Source organism: Sorex araneus, chromosome 7, assembly GCF_027595985.1.
Source record: "Sorex araneus isolate mSorAra2 chromosome 7, mSorAra2.pri, whole genome shotgun sequence".
NCBI classification, from domain to species: domain Eukaryota; kingdom Metazoa; phylum Chordata; class Mammalia; order Eulipotyphla; family Soricidae; genus Sorex; species Sorex araneus.
In genome coordinates, this window is record NC_073308.1 from 60,326,109 (window position 1) to 60,344,316 (window position 18,208).

The 18,208-nt window shown below is 53.7% G+C and overlaps 2 protein-coding genes across 2 annotated transcripts in view; one reads left to right on the forward strand and one right to left on the reverse strand.

Annotated features, from left to right (window-relative positions):
* Positions 1-5,946, forward strand: part of GATB (glutamyl-tRNA amidotransferase subunit B) — a 62,493-nt gene extending 56,547 nt beyond the window's left edge. Inside the window, exons 10-13 of the mRNA XM_055144853.1 lie at positions 47-180; positions 2,201-2,279; positions 4,773-4,907; positions 5,479-5,946. Of these exons, the coding sequence (XP_055000828.1) occupies positions 47-180; positions 2,201-2,279; positions 4,773-4,907; positions 5,479-5,610 (480 nt within the window). The 3' untranslated portion in view covers positions 5,611-5,946. The remainder of the gene's footprint in view (positions 1-46; positions 181-2,200; positions 2,280-4,772; positions 4,908-5,478) is intronic.
* A 5,349-nt stretch (positions 5,947-11,295) lies between these two features.
* FHIP1A (FHF complex subunit HOOK interacting protein 1A) overlaps positions 11,296-18,208 on the reverse strand; it is a 224,674-nt gene continuing 217,761 nt past the window's right edge. Inside the window, exons 11-13 of the mRNA XM_055144688.1 lie at positions 15,341-15,519; positions 14,727-14,865; positions 11,296-12,769 (exon numbers count right to left, since the gene is read on the reverse strand). Coding sequence (XP_055000663.1) covers positions 12,516-12,769; positions 14,727-14,865; positions 15,341-15,519 — 572 coding nt within the window. The 3' untranslated portion in view covers positions 11,296-12,515. The remainder of the gene's footprint in view (positions 12,770-14,726; positions 14,866-15,340; positions 15,520-18,208) is intronic.

Here is an 18,208-nt window from a genome sequence, read left to right on the forward strand (position 1 = left end):
TGATCTGGAAAATGACAAGGAAGAATGATTTTTCTCGCCCCTACAGAATGAAGCTGGCCTCCTGGAATTCTTCCAGAATGTGATCAGAGAAACTCAGGCCGACCCCAAGACAGTGACCAGCTGGGTCCTCAACACGTTCCTGGGGTTTTTGAAGCAGCAGAACCTCGCTGTCAGGGACAGGTGAGCCGGCCTGGCCTCTCTTCTCCTCAGTGATGTGCCGTGTCCGGGAGCAGCTGAAACAGGGCAGCTTGTTTTGCCCCCTCCACCCAGGTGCCCCCCTCAGGATCCCTGACCACACCAGCTTCCCCTGTCCTGGCATTAAAGCTGTCAACAGCCATCCCCATGTCCTCAGCTGTCAGCTCTGCTCTTGGAGCTCTGGAGTTCGGGATCAGTCAGGAATGCTTGCAGGCTGTGGGGGCACAGGCCACTAGTAAGCATTCCCCCCACTTGGACGAGAGGGAGGCAGGGTGTCACAGGTGTCCCCAGTGGCATCAGAGCTAAGGCTGCCAGGACATCACCTGTAGTTTCCCTCAGAAAGTGGAGGAGCCTGGCCCAGGAGAAATTGGGGGCTTGGGCCATAACAGGAGGAAGGATCCTGAGAGGCTCTAGATTTTCTTGAGGCAAACAGAGAAGAACAGGCCAGGGAGTCCAGCCTTGCCTTCTTTCACAAAAATGGGGGATGAACCCAGTTATCCAAATGGAAAGCATTGAGTCAAAAATGCCTTCAGACATCTGGTCTACCTTCAGGCGCTCAAGACACTCATGTTAAGCCTAGAGTTGGGCAAACTCGTCTGGCAAAACCTGTTCTAGAATAATGTGTTGACTCTCTGGTGTCGTTATTGCCGATTGGACCAAAAGGAGAAACAGAACGTGCCTCAACTCAGGATCGCAAGCCCCATTTCTATTAAACGTTTAGCATTTTCATGTCTTCTTGATGTGAAGAAAGGTCAGGGGAACACACCGAAGTTCAGGACTGTTTGTAGGAGGAAAGCAGAAGATTGCTGGTGTAGAAGCTAAAGAAAAGGAAGTTTCAGGAAGGAAAATGAGCTTCAGGTTGGCGCATGGGTAGGGTGGAGGAGAATCCATGAGGGAGGGCCCCATGGGCCAAGGTCAGGGCCACAGTCAGGCCAGGCTGGGGGTGCCCCATCTTAGAGCGGGAGCATTTGGGAGTCTCATCATCCTGTCAGTGTCCTCCGGCCAGGGGAGGAGTGAAGACAGGCGAGGACTGACAGACGATTCCAGAGATGTTGACGGTCATGGAAGTTGACATCGGGGCCAAGTGGTGGGTTCCCTTCATTACCTAAGAGCTTGCAAAGAAATTAACAGTGAACGACAGCCCCAAGACTTAAGCAGAAGTTGTTTTCAGGCGGCGCCAAGCATTTCCGGAGCTCGCTTTGCAGCAGACACAGGAATGAGCTATTTTAAGTTTTTACTGTTTATTAAAATGAGTCCCTAGTGACCTTGGACAGACGGCACCTCATTTGCCGAGTGGTCGTGAGTGTTGAGGAGCTGCAGAACCACAGACCTGGGTTTGGTCTTGACTTTTCCAGTACTCTGGTGCCAGTCCCACGCACCTGCCCCTGATTGTTCATCCGTGATGTTCAATGTGCCTTCTGGATGCTTCTGCATCTGGAAAGCTGTGTAGCCCACAGAAGAGAACGGCCCCCTACAGAAGTGCACCAGAGAATGGGCAAAGGGGGCAGAGGTGGCACAGGAGTCACGGGGGAAAAGCTGTCATGTTAAGGACATTGATGTTTGCACCAAAACGCCAGAAAACTGGCTTACAGTGAACTCTTGTTAGGGTAATTTGGTGCTGAGTTTTCTGTCTCAAGTATTTAATTACTGGGGTGTGTGGAGTTTCCCCCTTTTCTCATGATGTTCATAAATTTTGCAGCCACCCCTAATGCGCTCTCTCTCTCTTTCTCTCTCTCTCTCTCTCTTTGACTAATTAAACTGAGCAGTTGTCTGTTGCTACAGCTTCTGCCAAACAGCTGTTATTTGTTGGGTGGTAAAATAAAGAAAAACAACACGAGTTGCAAAAAAAAAAAAATAGTTAAAGCCTAAAATACAAAATAAATAAATAAGCCAGTGCCCAGTGGGCCCACTCCTTCCTCTCCTGGCGTGGGTTTGCTCGCTGCACCCTAGAGACCGCAGTGGACACCTGTGTGACACAGACATTTGTTTTCTTCCCCTCCGCCAGTCCCGTGAGCCCCTCCGCCCTGGCCGAGCTCCTCAACCTGCTGGACAGGAAGGCAGTTTCCTCATCTGCGGCCAAACAGGTACGTCTGCCCGCCAGGGAACTACTGGGCATGGCACCCGTCTGCCATCACTAAGTGAGTTTCGCCATTGAACTGTTCCCTGCTCGGAAGTGCTGTTTTTATTCTGAAAGGCAGCAGTTCACTAGACAAATGAAATAATGTGCAGTGCAGGTAATTGGCTTCTCATCTTTGCTCCCCTGGCAAAGATGTGGGGGACTGTGGGGGAGAATTGTTTAGGGGGGCTTCCACCCCAACCTTTATGTATGGAAGAGGCTAGGGGCTCAGAGCCCAGCCCAGGAAGCTTTCAGATGGCATCAAGCCCCTTCTCAGTGCGCCCCACATCCCCTGCTACTCCCTGTCCCACCCACCTCCAGTACCTGGGGCTCCCTGAAAGTCCATCTCCCAGAGAGGAAGGCAGAGTCAGAGCTCGAGCTGAGTGTCACGTTTCCTTCCCATGCACACCCAGGATGTCGAAATGCCATGAACTGAGCCCGATAGAGAGCACAGGGGTTAAGCCATTCACCTTGCCGGCAGCAGACCCCAATTCAGTCCCTGGCACCACCTCTGGTCCCCCTGAACCCCAAAAGGAGTGACCCCCTGAGCACAGTTGGTATGACCTGAATGCCAAAACCAAAAAAGAACTACCCCACCCCCCACCCCCAAGGCAAACTAACATCGTCATCACAGGTGGCCTCGGCCTCCACTCAGCCTCTACGGGACCACCTTAGGGGGCTGGGAGACTCCTCAGAAACCCTTGCAGATGAATTCCCAGAAGGCTCTAGAACCCGGGGCGGCTGCTGGAGCTCAACTTCAGAGATCGCAGCTGTCAATGCTTCTCCCAGAAACGTAATGTTATTTTAATGGGGCCTTTTGCATCTAATATTTATACACACCGACAGTCGTGGCAGGTTACAAAGTGAGGCTGTGGCAGAGCGGCTGCTTTTGGCTAATTACGAGCCCCCGTGGCGCACCTACCCGGCTCTGTGCTGCGAAACCCCAGACAAGAGCTAATAAAGGCTCTGTTTACCCGACACAAGCGTGCCTGTCAACTCCAGGGCCCAAGCCGCGCTGGGGAAAGGATTCTGGTTGCTGGATGTCAGAGGAATACAAATGTTTATGACAATGCTCGGCACTAGCAGAAAGATTAGATGGCCTGAGGGCAGGGGGAAAGGAAACTGGATATGTATACATAACAGCAGATGAATTGTAGCATTTGAAATGAAAGAGGAAAATAAATCTGCCCCTCTTCCCACACATCCTGCCTCACCGGAAAGAGCCTTGCCCGGTGACTCTGATCATTTCAGTGGGAGGGAATGAGAGATACTACAGGAGCCTGACCAGCGAGACACACATATCTCTGGATTCTAGCAGCTTCCAGCAGGTTTCAGGTGCCTGCGTGGAGCCCGGCTTCCCGGGAGGCCGCAGAGGAAATCAGAGTCAGATGGAGAAGGTGATGGATGAGTGCAGGTTCCCTCAGGAGTTGCTCTTCCCCGTTGGGGCTGGGGGACAGGTCCTTTTTCTACTTTGTTTCCTGGTTTTTGTTGTTGTGTGTTTTGCTTTGTTTTGTTTTTTCAAAGAACATTCTTGCTGATTTTCTAGGGATGAAAGCAAATATTGTTTGTTTATTATAAAGAATTGAAGTCATGCGGAAAAAGAAATTTTCAAATTCCACCACCTTGAAAACAACACTACTGATGGGGAATGTTCCAGATACCCCCAGGGTACTGGCTGCAAGAAGGGCAGGTGGATGGGAGGGGCAAATGGTAGTAGGAGGTAAAGAAGATTTCTGGAAATGAGCAGTGATTGTTGTTCTTTCTTTGAGTTCATTTTCTAAGTCCACATCTCATTGGTTTTTGAATACATTGACAAGGTTGTACAGCCATTTCAACAGTCTCATTCTCAAACATTTTCATCACCCCAGAAAACAAACTCCACAGCCCCTCACTTCCTCCATGGCCCAGGCTCGCAGTGGGCTCCTTCCTCTGTGAACTTTCGTCTCTTGTGCCCATTTCCCAGACTTAGTCGCACACAGCCTGTGGCCTTCCTGCTTAGCTGTTTCCAATCCCACATAGAATGAGTGTGTCCCAATCAGAACCAGAAGGGGGTTCGCCTGTGATCAGATGCCAGGGGACGGACGAGGAGGAAGGTTGACAGGTGTCTGACTCTGAAGGGTGACAGGTCACCTCTGACTCTTGCAGGACTGCTTTAGGTAGGAAGTGACAGTGGAGAAGCCGGTGGACTCGGGCTTATGGAGCCGCAGGCTGTGTTTCTGCCCCGTGTGTCCGGGGTAGCGTGGGAGGCTGGTGATCGGAGGGGCCCCGTCTTGCATGGCCCATGCTGATGCGTGCAGTTCTGAGGGTTTGGGTTGGCGTGGTGAAGCCTTGTGGGTGAAGCCACCCTCTGGCGTGGCCCCTGGCAGGAAGCTTCTGGAAGGATAGAGCCACAGCTGGAGCCCAGCTGGACCTGGTGTTCCTGCTGACCCTCTTTCCCGTCCCTCTCCCTGCCCGGCTGTAGGTATTCGCCGAGCTGTGGCGGACCCCGGGGAAGATGCCAGCGCAGATCGTGGCCGAGAAGCAGCTTGACCTGATGCAGGACCAGGAGGCGCTGGAGCAGCTGTGCCGGGCCACGCTGGACAACAACCCTCAAATGGTGACAGCCACACGGGCCCCCGCTGCTCCCTGCTGCCGCCCAGCAGCCCCTAGAGTGGCTGGCGGGTGCCCCGACAGTTCCCTAGGTGGCTCCGCTGTTACAAATCATGTCCACATCTGTGTTGCACCATGGGTGGCTCCCATTTACGTGAAGGTGAATCACACAGAACCGCAGTCACACTGGGTCTGGGGTCTGTGCCCAGATGCCCTGCAGGGCCCTAGGAGCGCAGAGAGGGCGAGTGGGAGATGGGTTCCCCCATGTAGGCTGGCAAGACTGGTTTCCAGTGCCTGCTGCCCTCCCCCTCCCCTGTCATTTGGGGGAGGCTGAGAGTAACCTGGACCTCACTTTTCAGCATGTGGATGATGTCCCTGCCCCCAGAAACTCGGAGCCTGCACCCCCGTACACACAACCACCCCTCCACACACACACCTGCTATTCCCCGTGTGCTTTCTGATCCCAGCTGGTTATCTGACGTGAGCTGTGATCCCAGGCTCCGCCAAGGCACACCCAAGGTGCGGTCCCCTGGGGTCGGGTCTCCCTGTTTCCTGAAATGCCATTTCTGCCTTTCAAGGTGATGGACGTGAAGAAAGGAAACCCCAAAACGATAAACAAACTCATTGGGTTGGTCCGAAAAGCGACTCAAAACCGAGCAGACCCACGGGTGATCAAGGAGACACTGGAGAGGCAGCTGGCACCACCCTGAGACCCCGCCGGGGTCGTGGGTACGTACGTCGGCCACGCCAGGGCGGGAGCCTCAGCCCCAGCGTGTCACCCAACGTCCCTAGGACCAGAGCAGCAGCCGTCTGCAGTGGCTTCCACAAGACAGGAAGGACACCGACAGATGCTGTGGTACAGACTCTGGTTGTGGGGCTCCTTCCACAGCCAGGCCATGGGAGAGCACAGCCTGTGACCCACCCCACCCCCACACTGCTCTGTGTTAAGGATAAAGGGTGGGGGCACTTCTTGTTTTAAAAATAAAAAAGACAATGCATTTTTAAATAAATTTAATGAATAAAATATATACTGAAATATTACATTAAAAAATTAATTTACACATCCAAGATTGTGCAGCTGACAAGGCCCCCAACAAGACAGGAAGGAAAAGCTGTAACAGGACGTTTGCTATTGCTCTCTGGGAGTTATTCAGCGCGTGGGTGCCCGGGCCACGGCCCTTGAGGCAGTAATACCGCTGCGTGCACTGGCCTTCGAGTCCCCTGTCACGATGCTTTAAGGCCAGTTCTGCAAAGCACGTCTTTGTCATACCAGGATCTAAGCAAGAGAATCCCCCGGTGCATCCGTCTGGGGGTGTGCTCTCAGCAGTGGGGGGACTGGAAGCATGCGCACACACACTGCTCGGACCCCAGGGAGGGGGGACAGACTGGCCGCCTCTCCCACTGCAGGGACAGCGAGGACACCAGTGGCAGGCCTGACCTCAGACAAGCAGAGAGAGGTGGAGGTCACAAAGCAGGGGTGGGGGCAAACCCAGAGGTTCACAGGCTCTTTTCCTTGCTCTGTGACCAGGAGCACCCCCTCCTCCACGGGCTTCAGGGACTATATGCGGTGCAAGGATTCGAACCCAGGTTGTGGCTTACGAAGATAGCGTCTTCCTCCCTGCACTGTATGGTCCCTAGAGCAGTTCTCAAAGTGAGTGACTCGGGTGCTAAGAGCTGTTCCCATCACCCAGAAACCTCACAGCCCCACATTCGGTTACACCAGCACAAACTACCTACCGGACCGAACTCTTCTCCAAACCTCCTTCCTCATTCCTCGCTCTGGCTCTGCCAGCTACGAAGCTCCCAACAGGCAGAGGCAGCCTGAGGTTCCAACTTAGCGGACTTGCTGCTTTTCAAGAAACACTGAGGTTCTGTTCTGTTGCACAAAATCCATTATCACCAACGTTCTGGCTCTCTGGTCATCCAACTTGACAGGGTGCGGGAGATCGGGGGATCTTTCCAGACCATTTAAAATCAGTCGGGGAGGGCTGGGGGCCATATCAAAACTGCTTACCAGAACTTTTATGTCACGCATAAACTATTTCAGAGAAGAAAAAATACGCTTGTCGGAACACATGATCTCTATAGTGCTGTGACCGGGCTCTGCCAAATGCCCGTCATAAAACTGCCCACTTAGGAAATCCTGAAACCCAGGCTGTTGTCCTCTCTGCTAACTGGGGAAAGCAAGATGCAGCTCAGATATCTTGCTGGAACCTGACCCGATACTCCAAAGCTATATTCACGTGACACCCAGAGAGAGTCACAGGCAGGGCTTTGCTCCGGGAAATGCAGTTTTAAGTATATTTCTGCACGTGTGTGAATTTTAGTTGAGGGGAAATCTCATTAACATGTATGAATTGGCACTTTAGGTGAAGGCACTGCCATCTGCCACTAGATTCCACGCACCTGGAGTCTGGGAATATGCTGGAAATTTCACATCCCCCGGCTGGCCTGGACCAGCTCTGCCCAGGATGGCCCAGAGAAACTGCTGGCTGGCTGGTTCTGGGAGGACAGGATGTCAGCCCAGTCACCAGAAAGCAGCCTGGTACCCAGCAAGTATTTAGACAAAGGTCATTACATTTGTGAAACAATCAAGAACAACCTGTGTGGGGTCTCTTTGTACTGAGGCTGGTGCTTCCAACAATGAGGTTTTTGAATCTGGTATCTGGGTCTTGAAGATCCAGGTAAACTTCCTATCATTCAAGGTGGCCCAAGAAAAAATAATCTAGTTCATTATCTGCAACAAATTCAGTGCATTCTGCTGAAATCTACCCTTCCCCTCTTAAAAGATATATATATATATATATATATATATATATATATATATATATATATATATATATATAGGTAGCTGGAAGGGTGTGAAACTTGAAAAGGTACACTGCCTTGAGAGCCTGTCGCTTTACCCTAATTCACATCTTTTATTTCTACTGAACATAGCGGCATCATTTCAAGGTTTCTACACAGCGATGATCTGAAGGAGTCACCGAGTCCCTCCCCAGGCCCAGTGAGTTGCGGCTTCCAAAAGCAGAGTGGAAACAGCTGCGTTTGTGGGTCACTGGTCAACGAGCTGACCCTGACTGGCTGGAGCGTCTCTTTCTGTGCCATCCTCCCCTTGCTGTCCTTCATCACACGGCTTAGCAACAACCACGTGGGCTTGCCCACGCCAAAATCCCTCTCACAAAACCTCTCCAGGGGCAAAAGAGCCTGGTTTGGGGTGTTCGGGGTGGGCCTGTTTCTAGACTTGATCCAGAAAAGCCAGCTGATTCGGGCACAGACGGGGCAGCCTATGCAACATGCAATGGAAAATCTGGCCCCCAAGCTTTCTTCTAGCCCCATCAATAAAGCAGACTGAAGCTTCCTGGAAATGCTTCTTGGACGCCAACCCGGGCTGGGGGGACACTGGCAGTCTTGTTGTTTGCGGGTAGTGAGTTCTGCATCATGAAGTCAGGCACAAATTTCTCAGTGCTCACATGGGCTGGGCTGGGCTGATCCCAGCAAAAAAACACGGAACCCCCCACCCCCCACCCTTGCTCTGCAGCATTAGGGATATAAGCAAGAGGCCAAGGAATCAAAGCACTGCCTGGCATCCCTCTAACCACATGCCCCGGTTCCTCTCCTTTTCCCCTCCAGAATTTCACCCAAATCTTTCCCTTAAAGCCCTGTTTTCCCAGTTAATGAGCTGTTGGTATTGCCCATCTTCCAAAACAAGTAATGGTCTAATAATACTCCAGAGAGGGTTTGCGGAGGCCAAATGATCCTGAAAACAATTCTTAAGTCTTTTGAGAGCACTTTCTAAAGCATTAGGTTTATTATGGTCATTCAAAAAAAAAATGAATAAAAGAAGTCTCAGCTCCATTCCCTCCAAATGTATCCTTGATGATGTGATTTAAGCAGGGAGCAAAACCTGTTGGACAGTGCTGGGTCCCACTGCTATTTGCGGGAATGAGCTTAGTATAGTTTAGGGACTGGCCAGCAGCCATGGAGATGGGCCTGAGGGCCTCTGAATGCCAGGGCTATGTGGCAGCCGCTCCTTGGCTGTGCTGACGCACAGAGCTGATAGAGGGCAGCCAGCACAGGGGGCCAGGACCAGGATCACCAACTGTGGTGACTACTTCCTGAGCCTGGCGCCTGTTGGCACCTGTGGTTAGCCGGTGGTTCAAGTGGACCATCCTTGTGAGTCAGTCCTGCAAGTCAGAACCATCTAGAGTCCACCTCCTGGGGGCTGGAGCAATAGTACAGTGGGTAGGACATTTGCCTTGCATGCAGCCAACCCAAGTTCAATCCCCGGCATCCTACATGGTCCCCCAAGCACCGCCAGGAATAATCCCTGAGCATCGCTGAGTGTGATCCAAAAAGGAAAAAAAATCCACCTCCCAGGTAAACCAGATACTCTAAGAACTGACCGCCCCCAGTGAACAGGCCACCCCAAACCCTGCCTTCCCTCCCCACCTGGGGCTAAGCATCTGCCCCATGAGAGCCACTGACTCAGCCCCAGGTGCTTCCAGTAACATAACTGTCCTCCCAAAGCAATGCCAGCATGTGCAAGGAATTCTTTAAAATGCTCAAATGAGGGTGATTTCCTAATTCCTCCCCAATACTGGGGCAAGGAAGGATCCGGTGATGAGGAAAATGTCAGCTCCAGGGCTACTGCACTATGCCCACATCAGAATCAGAGCTGGCAAATTGACCAATGACCCCCATCCCTTGGAATTTAATTTGAGGCTCCACTCATCCTGGAAATCTTCTTGGAAAATTTTACGTTTCCTTGGCAATTTCCAAAATCTCAGTTTTGGAGGGGATGGTGAGGGAGCAATACCCAGCAATGCTCAGGGCTTACTCCTGGCAGTGCTCATAAGCAGTGCCAGAAATCGAACCCAGGTCAAGGCAAGCTTGCTTCCTGAGGCACTATCTCGCTGACCTCCCAAACCTCCATTTCAAATATCCCGGTGTCTTCAGACTTGGGACTTCAAACCTCACATCCTGCGCTATACAACTGGCCTGTTTAGTTTAGAGGGATGAGGTGCTGCTCCAGAAGCCGGGATGGGCGGGGGGGAGGGTGCCAGCCACAGGGCTGTGGTGGCCACTTACAGGTGGCAAAGCAGCACCAAGGCCCATGGAGGGGGTCCACCACGTGGAAGAGGGTCCTTGCTGGTGGACCTCATTTCTAAGCATGCCAAGTATCTCTCAATATTTTCCAAAAAACTTTTTTTTTTTTGCTTTTTGGGTCACACCTGGTGATGCATAGGGCTCACTCCTGGCTCTGCACTCAGGAATTACTCCTGGCAGTGCTCAGGGGACCATATGGGATGCTGGGAATTTACGCCCTACCCGCTGTGCTATCACTCCAGCCCCAAAACTCATCATTTTTTAAGAGAAGAATGCTCTCCACGGTCTCAACTATTCACTGACATGAAGAGTGGACAGTACCCCCTGGCCCTTCCCTGCGGGAGGTCTAATATGCAGTATTTTCCTGGCTTCCAGAGCAATCCCCAGCCCCCGACCCAATCCTCCCAGCTAGGCGCCGGCCCCCTCCTAACTTGAGCCTGCTCTGGCCCGCCCCATCCCAGGGCCACACTGACGGCTGGGGGGGCTGGTAGTCACTCAGGGGTGCACGGGCCCATTTCCCAACTCCACGCTGGAAACCCTGTGCCCACCACAGGAATAGCACTGTGTGTGGGGGGAGGGGTGAAAATAGGTGGGTGTCTGAGACTAAGGCAGGCTCTTCTCCCGGGAGTGAGACCGCCCTGGAACCCTGTGCCCCTCCACTGACAGGGATAGAAGAGGCGGAGTCCAGTTCTCTCCGGAGCATGGTCCCCACTGGGCACGTAGGCATGGTGGCTGCGGGAAGGAGGAAGGTGCAAATCAAACCCCAACGCGAAGGCCAGTTTCCCGAAGGCACAGCAACCTCTTCCACACCTGGCCATGTGCAGAACTGGAGCGGGAAGATAAAACACTTGTGCAAAACAAAGCGAGAGGAGAATAAATTACAGCGTCAGCCCCGCTGCTCCCGTCCCTGCTGCTCGCGCCTGGAGAGACGTGAGGGTGTGCAGACACGAGTGGTCGTGTCGTGAAGCTTCACGCCTTCCGCCCGCTGCCCGCTGCCCCCACCCCTCCAGCTGGGCGGCCCATTTCTCAAGACAACACACCTGAAGTCAGGAATGAAAAAGGCAACCGGCATCTCTGGCTCCCTGCTTAGCCACGCCGACACGTTGAGGCTGGCTCCCAAGAGGAGCCAGTAACCCCTCTGCGTGTCTCTGCTACAAGACCCCGGGTGCCCAGATGGCCTCTGTCCTGCAGCCCTTCCCCTGCCCAGTGAAAGGAGCTGAGGCTGCAGGGACAGGGTGGGGGCTGGGGGGTGGAGGAGGGGTGGGGCAGTGGGAGGAGGGAGGGCTGCACAGAGACTGTGGAGCCCAGCCTCTGCCCCTGCCTCCCTGCCCCCCATGCGTGGTTCTGAAGTCACAAATATCAGGCGCGGATGTTTGGTTCTTAGCCAACGTTGTTCTGGGCGCTGCTGGGTTGAGGACACGCTGGCTCTGGTATGGTCACTGCGCGTGGAGGCGGTGGGGCAGCAGCAGAGGCACTAATACATCATGTCGGTGTCTAACGGACCCCACTACTCAGAAGGCACAGTGCTGCGTGAGTGGAGCCCTACCAGGCACCTGCTCTTGCAGGGCCCCCTGAGACCCGTTTGCATTGGCATCCCTGTCCCCCACGTGGCCGGACAGTCCCTGTGTCTCGACAAAGTGCAACATACTAGAAAACGCAAACAAGAAACTTACAATCCCACCCCATTGTTCCAGTGTTTTTACAGGCGGGACTGAGTTTACTGCCCATCCTAAGTCCAAATGCAGAAGCGCGGCTGGCCTCTTGTGGACGGACAGGGGGCCACATTCTCTTTGTCTGATCAAAGGTTTTCCTGAAACCCAGAGTGGCCATCTGCATGGGCCTAACCACCCGGGTACGATCTTAGGAAAATAAGGCGATTCTCAGGGGGGGGGGGGTCAGGGTCAGGAACTCCAAGAACGTGTCCCCACGTTTCAAGTTCCTGCTGGGTCTGATTTTCCCAGGCAGACAGCGGAGACCGATGGATCAGCCTGTGCCGTCACAAGGACTGGGGGCAGAAAAGTCCAGTTCAAGGGACACGCAGCAGGCGCCTGGCCAGGGGCGGGGAGGGGGGGGGCTCCCCTCTCTGCTCCCCCTGGGTGAGGACGCCAAACAGAAGGCACTGGAGCTGGGGTGCGGTCTTCATGGGCTGGTGTGAGATGGGTCCTCTGACAGGGGGCACTTCCGGAAACAGCTGAACCCCCAGATTCACTGAAGCGGCAAGAGAGGGGACTCCAGGGGATGGGAGCCAAACCACCAAACAACTTGAAGAAAAACTGACTGAAGAAATTCTGCCCAAGGAGCCCCCACTTCGGAGACATCCCCTGTCTGTGAGGCTAAGATGATGGGCCCAGCCCCAGGGCAGGAGGGAGATGGGGAGCCCCCTCAAATCCCCCCAGATCAAGTATTGTCAGGAAGTCTCAAAGTGGAAAGTTTCGTAAGCAGCTTTGCGTTGAACATTCAGTCAAGACACAAACGCCCGTCTGGCGTTGGCCCCGCGAAGGCCAAGCTAGCAGCAGGCGTCCTCACAGCCGCCGGGGAGCGTGTGGCACAGCAGGGAGTGCTCCTGCGCCAGCGCCGCCAGCTCCTTCAGGAACTCGGGGAAGAGCGCAGCCGCCAGCATGGGGTTCCGCACGGGCAGGGGCAGGCTGGGCGGCACCCCGGCCACCTTGGCTCGGTTGCTCAGGAAGGGCTGAAGCACTTTTGGGGGTCCATCCAAAAGGTTCTTGGCACTTCCTGCCCTGGACGCCTCCTGAATGGAATCTGAAAGCAGAAAGCAGCATGTCGGGTAATGCTCCACAGCCCGCACCCACCTCCTCCCGAGACACAACTGCACTGCTTTGATTTGGGGCAGTGAGGTTGGCACAGTGACTAGTTGGTGAAGGGGGGTTGGTTCCTGTGACGAACTAAAGTCTGAGGCACAACCTGGGACACTCGGATCTAACTCAGATCTCCAGGGAGGAGATGTGCCATGACAGCTGTACCCTGGAGCCTGCAGAAACTGCGGTATAAACATGGCTTAATGGAGACCCCTCTGATTCCCAGGCTGTGGCGGGGGCGGAATGAAAGAGGCAGTCCGGGCAAGCAGTGAAGTGCAGCTTAGTGGCCCCCAGGTCCCCCCAGGACACACAGAGGCTGCGCCTGTGCCCCTGCCCTGCAGGGCTGAGACCGGGTCAGCTTCAGCTCTCACTGCCTGGGGGCTGGTCTCCCAGATCTCTGTGCTCCAGCCTCGGGGGCTTTCTGGGGACTCTCCTCACAGTTTCTTCTTCTGGCCATGAAAATCAGAGTGGAGGTGCCTTGTAGAGACACCTCAATGTGTTTCAATACAGGGACATGGGTTTCAATATGGGAATTTTTCTAAAACATGAAAATAATCTCAATGTGTCACTCCCATGCCAGTGTGGGCAGCCAGTGGCAGGAAGGGGCTTGGAAATCTCCAAAGAACGCTCTACCCCAGTTTATCTAAAGATGGGAGCGGCCTGACCTTGAACATCTTCACGGTGCTTACATTTTTATCCAACCCAGGCGACCAGTAAGAAGGTTGTACATTCTTGACTATTTAAATCTATTTATGGGATTGGTAAAGGCCCGGACTGTATTTATGGGGATTATGTGTGCCTTCTTCTGTCCCCTACTCAGCAGCCTCATTACTCCCTATGACTCATTATCCTCAAGCTCTTTATTATTTTGGCTGCTTCTTAGAATTCAATCCCATTTTTCAACACTCTTCCCAGAGTGTTGCTTAACTATGGTACTAAAAATTCTTGACATTTATAATACTTTCCACATCTCACTACTATAGTCTTTAGTGTTAACACACACACACACACACACACACACACACACACACACACACACATCCCTCCACTTTGCCGCTTTAAATATCCTTCTAGATTTAAGCTCATCACAGTTTGTGCCACGAAGAACCAGAGAAGTTGCTAGAATCTCTCTACTGCTTGCTACCATTCAGCAGAAACTCAAACAGGTCCTGACAACAGTGAGGACCCTTTTGACATCACTGGGGTCCAATGCTAACCAGAGAGACACCCCTATTCCACCCACACCCCAGCTCTCCTGCACCTCCCCTAGGGGGCTGATGGAGACGCAGATCATGGTCCCTGTCATACACCCCTAAAGGCCCTGGAACTAAACCTCCAAGCAGACTCTGCTCTTCCTTGGCTGTGAGGACATTAGGATCTTCACCTCATCTGTGAAAGCACAGAGTGAGGATTTGTGTCACACGCAGTAAGTGTCAGGTCACACAGCCCCATCATTCAGATGCCAAGAACTGGTTTCCCGGAAATAATCCCTTATCCTGCCTTCCTCCCTTTATTCAGCAACAGCAGCCTCTGCTACACCCTTTAACCTCATGAGTTGCTTGCTTTTCATCCTCTGCTGGATGTGGAGATTTCTGAGACCTGAGACCCCCTCGGAGCATCACTCAGACCACCCCCGCCCCGGCTTCCTTTAGTCACAGAAGCAGCTGATGGACATTTGCTGAATGGAGGAGATGGAGGAACTGGCCAGCTTTGGGCTGCCTTTGCCGTGTCCCCCAGGAGCTGGGGGAGTCCTTGCTCCCATCCTCTTCCTCCACCCCTGAGGCAAAATGTTATCAGAAAATAGATATTTTGGGGGCTTAGCTACCAGACAGTCCTTTTCAGGAAGTGTGGGGGGGGGGCAAGTGACGGAATCTGGGGCTTCTGGGGGGGCCCTGGCTTACCTTTGGTGAGTGACTCAGGGGTCAGGTCGGACATGTCCACACGGAACAGCAGGTACTGCTGGGCTTGGATGAGCAGGCCCGGGAAATCTCTCTCCACTGAAGCAAACTGCTCGATCTTATTTTTCACCGATGCCAGCACCTGTCAAAACACCACGGTGCCAATGTTCACACTTCACAACGAACTTCCAGAGACCGTGGTTAGCAGTTCCTTTTCCGAGTGCACCTGCCCCATGGGAGGGCACTTCCAGGACAGAGGGCAGGTGCTCTTTCTTTTCCCTTTTGGTCCTGGAGCCATGGCGACTGGCTATGGGAGCAGTTACTCTTGGTGGTGCGGCACTAGGGACTGAGCTGGGGTCAGCCACCTACAAGGTGAGCGCCACCCCCTGCTCTACTATTTCTTGGGCCCGTATGCACTTTCTTCACTGCTCTTGGCAAGGCACCCTGGGAAAACCAAACTAGATGGAAGCTTTGCCCCCAGCCCATCCTCTATCCATGGAGGGAACTGGAACAGGAAGCGACATGGGTTTCAACACGGGGATTTTTCTAAAGCATGAAAATAATCTCCAGGGGAAGGAAGGTGGAGTGCTTCACCCTTGCAGCCCTGGAGTGCGTACCTGGTAAAGCGAGCGGACGCTGGGCTGGAAGACCATGCTGGTGTTGAGCAGGAAGGAACGCAGGAGGGGCTGTGGGTAGCTGGCCAGCTGGGTGATGATGCCAATGAGCAGCAGGTTGACGTGCAGAGAATTCTCCAGCATGTTCTCCAGCTTGGACAGGACCACGCTGATGAATGGGCCTGTGGGCAGAGCACCAGGCTTCAGGGCAGCGTGCCTGTGTCCCAGCACTACTGAGGCACCCTGGGAGTCCAGTTCCCAGACCACCGGGTGCAAGTCAACCCCGTGTGGCCATCATATAAGCTACCACCCCACCAAAAGGAACCAGAGGAGGAGATCTGGAGCAAATCCTTTGGTGTCACAAACTGTTCTGATGCATTGAAAATAATCATGTGCCTGGGATGTGAGAAACCAAACTACACACAAACTCAAGTTTCAGACTGGAAGTAAACTTTCCCCTGCTGTTCCTGGAGTTCGGTTAGCCCCTGAATGCCCCTCGTCGGCTTCCCCCATGCCGCGTGCCATGCCAATGTTTAAAGTCCCAAGAGACATGCATTCACCACGTCAACCACTTCACCACCTACAAGTCAGGATGGTTCATCTGGAACTAGCATGAGAGCAAGACAGGGTCGTTCGGGCCAAGCAAAGGAGAAGCAGATGAGAAGGATATCAGTGGGACTGGAGTGGGGCCTCTACACCCCCGGGCCACCTGGTCACTTGTAGATGAGAGGAGGGACTTGGTACGGGGTACGCAAGTCTGATGTGACACAGGTTACTTTAGAAAAGAAAATTCATAGGCCTACACAGGCCAGTTCATTAGCAACATTGAGCCTTAAAAACCCAGCTTCGATTAATCTGGGTTGTCAGGACATTAATATGCTTTATGTCCAAATCCACTGAAGACAGGGAAAAATCAAGAAAATTAACCTGGTGTTAATGAAATAAGTTAGATGCTTTCTGTTCTTACCATGGATATGGTTCATTAAGCAAATCAGTGAGAATACTATGGGGTGGCTCCTACATGCCACTGGGACCTGGAGGAGCCACGGGCTCTGAAAAGGGAGAGTTTCACAGAAATGCCTGTTTTGATGCCAGATTAGGGCACCCAGAGGGAAGCAGCAGCTGCCAGTGAGAAATCCAATGGAACCTTTTAGTAAGGCAGACCCGCATTCCTATGGCGGGGAATAGAGGAGGTGTCCACAGCTGGCCCCTCTGGGTCAATCCTCAACATGCCCCTCTGAGGGAGCCTGACTAGAGAGGAGGAGAGAGGAGAGAGGGAGGGAGAGAGAGAGTGTATGTGTTTGCTCACCAATGGGGAGAGAGAGAGAGAGAGAGAGAGAGAGAGAGAGAGAGAGAGAGAAGAGAGAGGAGGGGGAGAGAAGAGAGAGAGAGAGTATGTATTTGCTCACCACTGGGGAGAGAGAGGAGAGAGGAGGGGGAAAGGAGGGGAGAGGAGGGAGGGAGGGAGCGGGAGGAAGGGAGGGAGGGAGAGGGAGAGAGAGAGAGAGAGAGAGAAAGAGAGAGAGAGTTTGCTCACCACTGGAGACCAGAAGAGTCTGCCAAGTACACTGAGAAACTTGGGGTGGGGACTGCACTGTGAAAACAACCCTGAAGGGGCTGCATCAGTACCCCAGAATGCTCCCAATCACCCCTTAGCACTGTCCAAGACTTCCAGGCTCATCTGGAAGGATCTAAGAAGAGGGCGGCTGCCTGTGCCCTCCAGTCCAGACCATAAGACCATCTCTCCTCACGCCTTCCCTCTGCCACTGCGGTCCCTGGCCCAGCCTATGTCTCTTTTCTGAAGGGACAGACACTGAGGAGCTTAGTCACAAGTGGGTGGAAGAAGCTGCTGGTAGAATATTTACATGTAAACAGGAGCCAATAAACAGGAGCCAACAACTTCCCCTCCCAGGCCACAGCCTGTCCTCAGCCCCCACAGGCAGCTAAGATCAGACACCCGCCTGCAGTGAGCGACCCTCCCCAGCCCTGACGGCAGGCTGGGGCTTTCCTCATGGTCACACCTGAGTGACAGAAGGTCAGGACTGACAAGGATAACCTCCCAGGCATGTGTATCTCCAGGCAAAAGAGAGATTCAGTCCCTTGAAATTCCTGATAATTCTGAGGTGGTCTCTAGCATTTGGGGGGCAAACTGCTTAGCAGAAAGCAGTTGCTAAGGAAACTGGAAGCACTGAATGGAGAAAGCCAGCCACAGAGCAGGGAGCCACAGAGCAGGGAGCCACAGAGCAGAGAGCCACAGAGCTGAGAGACACAGAGCAGAGAGCCACAGAGCTGAGAGACACAGAGCAGGGAGCCATAGAGCAGGGAGCCACAGAGCAGGGAGACACAGAGCAGAGAGCCACAGAGCAGGGAGCCACAGAGCAGAGAGCCACAGAGCAGAGAACCACAGAGCAGAGAGCCACAGAGCAGGGAGCCACAGAGCTGAGAGCCACAGAGCAGGGAGCCACAGAGCAGGGAGCCACAGAGCAGAGAGCCACAGAGCAGGGAGCCACAGAGCAGGGAGCCACGGAGCTGAGAGCCACAGAGCAGGGAGCCATAGAGCTGAGAGCCACAGAGGAGGGAGCCACAGAGCAGAGAGCCACAGAGCAGGGAGCCACAGAGCAGGGAGCACAGAGAAGAGAGCCACAGAGCAGGGAGCCACAGAGCAGAGAGCCACAGAGCAGGGAGCCACGGAGCTGAGAGCCACAGAGCAGAGAGCCACAGAGCAGAGAGCCACAGAGCAGGGAGCCACAGAGCAGGGAGCCACAGAGCAGGGAGTCACAGAGCAAGGAGCACAGAGCAGAGAGCCACAGAGCAGAGAGCCACAGAGCAGGGAGCCACAGAGCTGAGAGCCACAGAGCAGAGAGCCACAGA